General features: G+C 45.0%; 1 protein-coding gene across 1 annotated transcript in view; it reads right to left on the reverse strand.

The window, feature by feature from the left end:
- Nucleotides 1-5,567, reverse strand: part of TRPM8 (transient receptor potential cation channel subfamily M member 8) — a 36,318-nt gene extending 30,751 nt beyond the window's left edge. The window contains exons 1-4 of the mRNA XM_051791067.1: nucleotides 5,472-5,567; nucleotides 2,780-2,959; nucleotides 1,589-1,662; nucleotides 248-404 (exon numbers count right to left, since the gene is read on the reverse strand). Coding sequence (XP_051647027.1) covers nucleotides 248-404; nucleotides 1,589-1,662; nucleotides 2,780-2,959; nucleotides 5,472-5,513 — 453 coding nt within the window. The 5' untranslated portion in view covers nucleotides 5,514-5,567. The remainder of the gene's footprint in view (nucleotides 1-247; nucleotides 405-1,588; nucleotides 1,663-2,779; nucleotides 2,960-5,471) is intronic.
- Between the last annotated feature and the right edge of the window lie 2,826 nt (nucleotides 5,568-8,393).

The raw sequence follows: 8,393 nt of genomic DNA on the forward strand, positions 1-8,393 counted from the left end.
CTTCTCCTGCTGTGCCCAGCAACAGATAATTTAATTTCTTTTCACTCCCATCACCAGCCTAGGAAACAAATAGCACGGAAGAAGTTATTCTTTATTACCTTTTCTCAGGGTTCGAGAAACCAGCTTGTCTCCTTTGCAGCCTAACTCCTTCCATTAGGCTAAAACCCACTTCACCTTCCTTGCTTTCCTGGGGCTTCCACTGGCACCCAACAGCAGCCTCATGGGCACCCCTAATACACCCACTTACCTTGCCTCTTTTTCCCAAGTTTTCAAACTGAATGTCCCCAAAGGCATCGGTAGGAAGCTCCTTTGTGTGCTTCTTGTAGTTCCATTTCTCACTGGTGTTAACCTGAGTGCCCTCTATGTGTTGGTTTTCAGGGTATCCACATTTACATAAGTTTCCCCTGAAAAAGAGGGAATAGCCAGGAAATCACAGTTATCCTGGGCACAGAGAAGTGAGCTCTGGCAGCAAGGAAAGCAACAGGCAGAGCTACAGAACCAGTTGTAGCTACTGGGATTTGCCACCTGACAAAGCATCTAATCCTGCTTCCTTCCCCATAACCTGCTTCTGCCCAGCACTGGGAAGTGGTTGTGCAGGACTAGTTGGAAAAGCTAGGAGAACTTTTCCTAGGAAAAGTTGCACCACCATCCGCAAAATGCTCTGCACATCCCTGCTCCCTCGGAGGGCAAGGACAAGGGGGCATTGCCTCTCCCCTCCAGAGGCTTCCTGCACTCTGCTGCAAATCAAACCAGTTCACCTTAAAAATATACAGACAAAAATAACCCAGCAAGTTCTGAAACCCTTTCCCTGTGGGCCTGGAGGAGGAGAAGCTGGGAGGAACCAGCTCCTCCATCCTTCCTTGGTCCTTTGCCAGACACCCCATTTTAGGTGGCAGAGGAGGACCCTAAGTAAGACTTTCTGAAATAAGACTAATTTCCCTTGCTCTCTCCAAGGCATTTTTCCTCCCAGCTTCAGAGCAGAATGGGGTTAGAGAGCCCTGAGAGCTCTGTATTAGGACTTTTACAGCTGCATCAGTTTGATCGCTTTTCTCTTGAGACTACAAAAAAACCAAAAAACCCATGAAAGCAAGGTTATGGTCCCCAAACTTGCATTGCACGGGTACCTGTGGCTGAAAATGGAGCCAGGATAATATCCTGTCTTAAGAGAACATCAGCCTGAGCAAAACCTAGTTAGTGTCTGTCTTTGCTGTAAAGGCTTGTGCATGATATTTGTGATTTGGCTTTAAAAGGAAAACTTAAATTATGCAAACCTCTGATACATACATACATTGGTACAGACCAATAGCAGTACTGCATCCTTAAAAAGACCTATACATTGCTACAGTTATGCTTCAAATAGGGTATTTGATATTAAACCCTGTGACAAAGCTGCTGGAAGGTCAGACCCATAGTTTTGCATCAAGTTGCTTATGGAGTAACTCAGAGGAACCAGATCAAGGTGTGGTTGCACTGCTGAATTCACTTCTCAACAAAAAAAAGCCAGCAGTTTACTCCCTGCCTTAGAAGACAGACACCCTCAGCTCCCGGTCCCCCAGCCTTGCAAAACAATTGAAAAGTACCTCCTTACATTGACTTGGAGTCTTTTGTAAAAAAGACACATTCTCTCTTCTTAAAGTTTTCTTGGATGAAGTTGGCCAAATCCTGGAAAATAATTTTTTTAAGTTTCTTTCTGATAACTCACAAAACACAAGAAACCTCAGTAGCAGCATAGTCAGTTTAAACCAAGATACTACTTAAAACAGTACAGCAAACACTGGTCCTTCCCAAGAGTAAAAAAATAAAAGGAAAAAAAAAAGACAACGTTTTCCAGGGTAGAGGCAATTTTAATTCAACACATTAAGACCCCCGAAGGAGATTTGAACAACTTCAAGTCGTGCTTTATGGGAGCTCAGTGGAATACAAAGCCTCTCCACCTTGTTTAACCATTAACTCTTCTATTAACCTTGAAACTCCAGGAGCCCAGGGGAAGCTTTCACACTTGGGGAATGCAAATTCATCCCTAACCTGCCTCTGCAAGCTACCAAAGCAGCGAGAAATTCTCGCTTGCTGATAAAGGGTTGGGGGTTGTTTGTTTTCAGGCATTGCTCGGATTTGCAAGGCAAGATTTAGCTCAGGACAAAGAGGGAAGACACAGTTGAGTTTTTACCAATTTGACACAACACTTGTGGGTAAACGGCAACTAGAGGAAGCTATTCCAAGTGGAAAAAAACATGAGAAGTATAATATCCAAAACAAAGAAAATTGAAAGGAACGTATTTAACCAGTAGAAGTCACAATGGTGCAAGACCAAAAAGACAAAAGGGAGGGGGAGGCACTTGCTAAAGCCCCAAGAATCAGCCATTAGGCCTCTTGCAAGCCGGTCAGGAGCAGGGAATCTGTCAGACAACTGCTGCCATCAGCAAATCATTCAGGCATAAAGGGGTGTTTAACGTAATTCTGTGCTGTCTGCCTTGGCCAGCAAGCTGCTCAGGAGGTCGGTGTGGTTCCTTGGACAGATTTATCTCTCTGAAACACGAGAAAAGATTTAAAACCAGGAGGGACTAAGGATGTACAACAGTTACAGGGATCCAAAGGAATGCAATATCTCCTTAAGAGATTCATCATGTCAGCAAAATCACTGCTCCTGCTCCAAGGGCACTGGCTGGGAAAACCTCTCCACAAAGGGAGAAGTGACAAACCCATCGTCCTGCTCCTGACACGGCCCAAGTCACAGCCACAGCGTCCCACTCCCAGGACAGCAGAGGTCCCAGGTACTCACGGCATCGCTGCCGGCCACGTCTATGCTGCGGGACATGCTGGAATACAGGAGCCTGGAATTCTCGAAATTGCCATTCCTTCGGTGCCTCATGCTGCCCATGGAAACCTGGAGGAGCACGGCAGAGGGGGGGACGGAGGAGCAGATTTCTATCACCAGACACCAGCAAGGACACTTGGTGCCCTGGGAAGGCAAGGCAGAGGTTATTTCAATCCAGTATACAGAATTAGTCAGTACATCAATCCTTAAAACACAAAACATTCCAAACCAATCCTTTCTGTTATTTCATACCTCAAAGAGACTTCCTTCTTTTTTTCCCCACTCCAAAAGAACACCAAGGCAACATCCTTTGAGAGAGGAACACACCTTATATGCCACCCCACTCAATTCATGCCCAAATCTCAACTCTGTCTCTGATGGGACGCTCAGGACTTGGCTGTTCAGGGTTCGTGCACCTGAGTAGTACCTGACCCAGTGTATTTACAAATGAAAGGGGATTTTCGGGTACATTTGGAGTACAAAGATAACAAACTGCAGTGTTGAAGCACCTGGCCCAGCAGTGACCCAGGAGCTTCCAGCAGCACCTGAGCAGCGATCCCACAGGTCTGTCCAGCCTGGAACAACCACAGTCAACACGTGCAGTCCTAAGAGTGAGTGGACTGGATACTGGATCCAAGAGTTAGGAAGTCACCCTTGGGAGCAAATTGATTTCAGGTGCCCTCTAAAACACATCCCTGTATTAAACTCACCGTCTTTGAAGGAGCATCACTGCACTTGCAGCAAAGCACAGAACAAGGCTGTACTTATTCTACTGCAAATACTTCCATTCCCTTCATGCTGCTTTCTGAATAATACTGGAAAAAGCCTTTTCCTGAAAGGAAAGCTGCCAGCCAGCTTACATGGAGAACTCAAGAGTCCACTTGTCCTTCCAACACTGTTTTCTCTCCTGCCTTTACCTCTGGCTGTGTGCTCTGGGGTGATCCTGCCACTGCATGGTACAAAGCATCCCTCCCAGACACAGAAATACTCGTCTTGCCGCCCTGCTGAGCCATCTCCCTGTAAATACGTAACTTCTGAGAGCCAAGAACCGGTAAGTGTGAAACAATTTGCTTAGGGCACCTGACACAGCGGGAATGGCTCAGGCTGTGGAAGCTGCAGTTGTAAATAAGATGATGGGAGTGTGACGTGGGCAACCCCCAAAGCAGAAAGAAAAGGCAAGATTCCACATAACGACATATATTTATATTTTACAGTTATTTTAAAAATCCTTTGAAAATCATGTTGTGCTGCGGGGGAGCATGACTGACTCGTTGTTTACTGTGCATGGTAGAAGCCCTCACCTACTTCCCCCAAATTCTGCAGCATGCCTGAGATCTCCATCATTGCTAAGTGATGGGAAAAAACCCTTCTTCTTCCTTCCCAGCTTCTGCACAGGATAGGAGTGATTTAAACCCAAGAAAAGGCAAAAAGTTGAAAGTGAAGAGATGGATGGCTGGGCCCAGAGAGGCTCCAACCTGGCAATGAAGCATCGTGGAGACAAAGACATGAAAAAAAACACCTTGTCAGGCCCAGTTTGCAAGAAACCCCAGGAAACTGGGACTTGGCAGCTGATAGGGATGGAAACCTGAGGCTGGAGGATACTGGCAACCGTGCACTGGGAGACATATTTCCTAATAACCCAGAAAGCAATTCTTATCACTTCATATGATTAATGTTCAGTGTAAAGATGTTTTCAAAGCTGTAATTCCAGACAAAAGCTCCGTGGAGGGAAATTACGCTTTGGTCGTGATCTATGGAACTTATTTATTGACAGTTTTACTTGCGTTGCTGGTTTGTTTAATAAGTTTAACACCAGGAAACTGGCTACGGACATAACCGTACAGAGAAGATTAAAAGGAAAGGGTATTAAATTATTAATTCCAAAGACTACAGGATTTCAAGTTTGCCTCGCTGCAGAACTGATAAGAATGAACGTGCTGCAAATAAAAAAGTATGAGATGGCAAAGAAGCCCTGAAGACGTGGGATTTAATTTTAAATTCAAGTTCTGAAAAGCATCACTGATAGCTCAGTGTTTGGCTGGTATCAGGGAGGACACCCATTAACCCCACAAGTGTTAGAGATAACACAGCAATTACACACATCTTAAAAGATGTGACAAAGCTGCAGCCCACAGAACAGGCAAGTGGTTCATTTTCTATCACATTTCAACCCACTGAATTAAATGTATAAGACATTTAACGCATTAAAGCATAACTTTATAAAGTAACACATATTGAGGGTAATAGCCACTAGAAAAACACCAGAATAATCCTCTAAAACGTAAAGGCTAATACTGTGACTTCCACAGCACTTGAAGGAGCATATTCCAAGGAAATCTTCAGCTTGGAGGTGACTAAAAAGAAAGAGAAGTAACAAAAAATAGCTAGTTCTAAAGAGACTTCTAAACAGGCTTTTAAAAACTTGTCCGCAACTGAGAAAGCAACACCAGCCTCCATTCCCAGGCAGCTTCCAGATAAATGGAACCACTATCTGCGTTTAACATAATCCCACAACTGGCTCTGTGTGAAAGCTCTCAGAAAGCAGAGCATGTTGGCAAACTCCAGCTGCAGCACTACCCCAAATCCAGCAAATTCAGAGTCTCTACTCATAAGGACAGAAAACAATCCAATGTCTAATCACGTACCACAGACTTACCAAAGCCTCCAGGACGTGCCCCACCAATCCTACTGCAGTCATGGCTCCAGGAGGCAGGTTTTGATATACTTCAGCTGGCAAAGCCCCACCTTTATCTGTGTCACGCCTTCCTTTTGAGGGAGGGAGGGACCAGGAGCAAGGAACGGCAGGATTGCTCACCAATTAGTAACAGAAGTCGCCTAATTGCAGCGGGCTGCAGGAGATGAGAGCTGCAGGTTATTTGTGAGAGCAGCAGTGCTGCTGTCCCACCTGCTGCCCATGCTCTGCAGCTCCATGTCAGCAACAGCACTACTAAAAAGCCAGAGGTATAAGAAAATACTTGGGGGAAAAAAGAATTAGATTTTAAGGCAGCAGAAGATAGTGGAGCACTTGTAAAATCAACACCTATTAATCTAATTTTCTACAAGGTTGTTGAAGCACTGGTGAATGCAACAGAGGATTATACAAGTGATGTTTTGACCCCAAAAAATATTAGTCAGTGTCTTAATTTTCTGTTTGACACTCAGCTGGTTTTGTCCCACCTTTAAGTTAAAGCTTTTCACTTTGGTAAGAGCAATTCCTATTGCAGTGATATTGGATTATCCCCAGTCCACTGCCCTTTCAGAAAGCAGAGCTATACCATGTGCTGCTGGAGAACCTTCTACAGCCCCGTTTGAACCACCCAGTTTGAACCCACTTTAGGCCAGGTTGGGCTTGGGGCAGCCTGGGCTAGTGGAAGGTGTCCCTGCCCATGGCAGAGGGTGGGACTGGGTGATGTTTAAGATTCCCTCCAACCAAAACCATTCCTGGATTCTAAGTCTCAGAGTGATCTTTCCTTCTGTGATGGAGTGTAGGTTTATTATCCCAAATCTCACATTACCTTGGCATATACACATCTCCATTTGCATGAATTATCACTTAGGGGCTTCACTTCACATGGCAGCATCCAAGAGCTCCCTACCACGTGGGGGTGTTCAGCCCAAAGTTCACATCCAGGTGATTCCCTGCCCCTAAGGAATGCACAGAAAACACAGATACCAAAGACAAGCAGGTAAACCTGAGAGGGAGCTAAATGGCTCCTGTGCATCCTCTGGCCCCCTGTTTCCCAAGAGCAGAGTTTTCATGGACAGCAGCATGTTCCTGTCCATGTGGTCATGCATCAACATCCCTGAAGTGCTGAACGTGAGTCTTGACTGACACCTGCAGCAAGTCCCTCAGCAGCTGTCCTGGGAACCAGCCTGACAACAGATCACAAGAAAAGAAACTGCTGAGAGCAGGGATGGGGAACTCAATGATCCCCTTAAAATCATAGCTGCAGAGCTGGGCAACAAGCCCTTCTGCCTGGTCCTCTAAGGCAGAGCAGGCCTGGAGAGGAGACAGATTTTTGGGGCCACTTAATTGTTCTCAAGTGCAGCAAATCCCCACGTACCTCAAGCAAGAAACCAGGCACCCCAAGCGTAATTCAGAAACGCTCTCTGAACGTGTCAGTTTTTAGGGCCAAGATAATCAATATTTTCCAAAGACAAGAGCTCCTCCATGGGCAATAATTCACACTTGCCAGCATTCCTGCATTCTTGGTCTGAGAATACATATACAGATGTTCCAAATCTACAGTAATATGCTAATATTTGCTGTATTCCAGCAAATCAGGTCCGACTGCAGCAGAGAGATTTCAGTGAGAATTTGCCAAACTGCATAGCATTTCCTGTCTTCTCTAATTCACAGAAGTTATATTACTCTGGTTTTGGACTAAAAAGAGGTATTTGTGAACAATCAAATGGAGTTGTTATGGACCCTGGCCCAAGAGCTGTTTCTATGATGAGTGAAGTAAAAGCTGTCATCCTCAGCATCAGCACTGTTGTTATTGATGCAGGAATCAAAATGGAGCAAGCACTTTTATTACAAAGAAATGGAAATTCATGTAGATATAAAAGCATTTTCCATTGTACTGAGAGCAGAGAAGAAACTGTAAGGAAGAAAGATGCTTCTGCATGTGAATAAACCTTATGATCATTTTTTAAAAAGCATAAAGCCAGAAAGCAGATTTAAGGAAAATGGTGCCTGAAGAGCTACAGGGATTTGAGCCCTGCTGCCCCCACTGTGCAGAAAAATAGGTCCAATAGGATTTAATTCCATGGCTGGTAGAAAATCACCTTTTATCCCAGGACCTGTGAGAGCTTGAGAAGGGTTTTTTGAGGGTGAAGGTAGAATTGATGGTGCCCCTGTGAAGTTAAATGATATCACACAATCCCAAGGTGGTTTGGGTTGGAAGGCACCTTAAAGCTTATCCAGTTCCACCCCCTGCCATGGGCAGGGACACCTTCCACTAGCCCAGGTTGCTCCAACCTGGCTTTGGACACTTCCAGGGATGGGGCAGCCACAGCTTCTCTGGGCAACCTGGGCCAGGGCCTCCCCACCCTCCCAGGGAACAATTTCTTCCCAATATCAAACCTAAGTCTCTCCTCTTTTAGTTTAAAACCATTTCCCCTTGTTCTTTCACTATCTGCCTTTGTAATACATACTCATTCTCTTGTAAAATTTATTTTGGGGTGGAGTTTTGTGGGTTTTGTTTTTTAAACTATGTTAGTCTCAGTTCAGCACACCAAGGAAAATTCTTAATGCCAAGGAGACTGTCACGGGCTGACAGCATTAAAGTCACCACTACTGACCAATAAACCCTTTTTTAGGAACAAGGCTGTTTTGGCTAAGCTTTGAGCCACACATTTTATAACAGCCTGGTCTAGTGGATGTCAAGTGGAAGGTGTCCCTGCCCATGGCAGGGATGCAATGAGATGAGCTTTAAGGTCCCTTCCAACCCAAACCATCCTGGGATTCTGTGACTATTAGCCCACTGTTTCAAGACACCTTACTGGAAATTTCTATACAGGGTTTCAAAGCTCAGGCTCCACAGAAGCAGTTGGTTAATCTTTTGATGGATCAGAT

Source organism: Manacus candei, unplaced genomic scaffold (assembly GCF_025592945.1).
Source record: "Manacus candei isolate 608988 ecotype Guabito, Panama unplaced genomic scaffold, ASM2559294v1 h1tg000029l, whole genome shotgun sequence".
In the NCBI taxonomy this organism is placed as follows: domain Eukaryota; kingdom Metazoa; phylum Chordata; class Aves; order Passeriformes; family Pipridae; genus Manacus; species Manacus candei.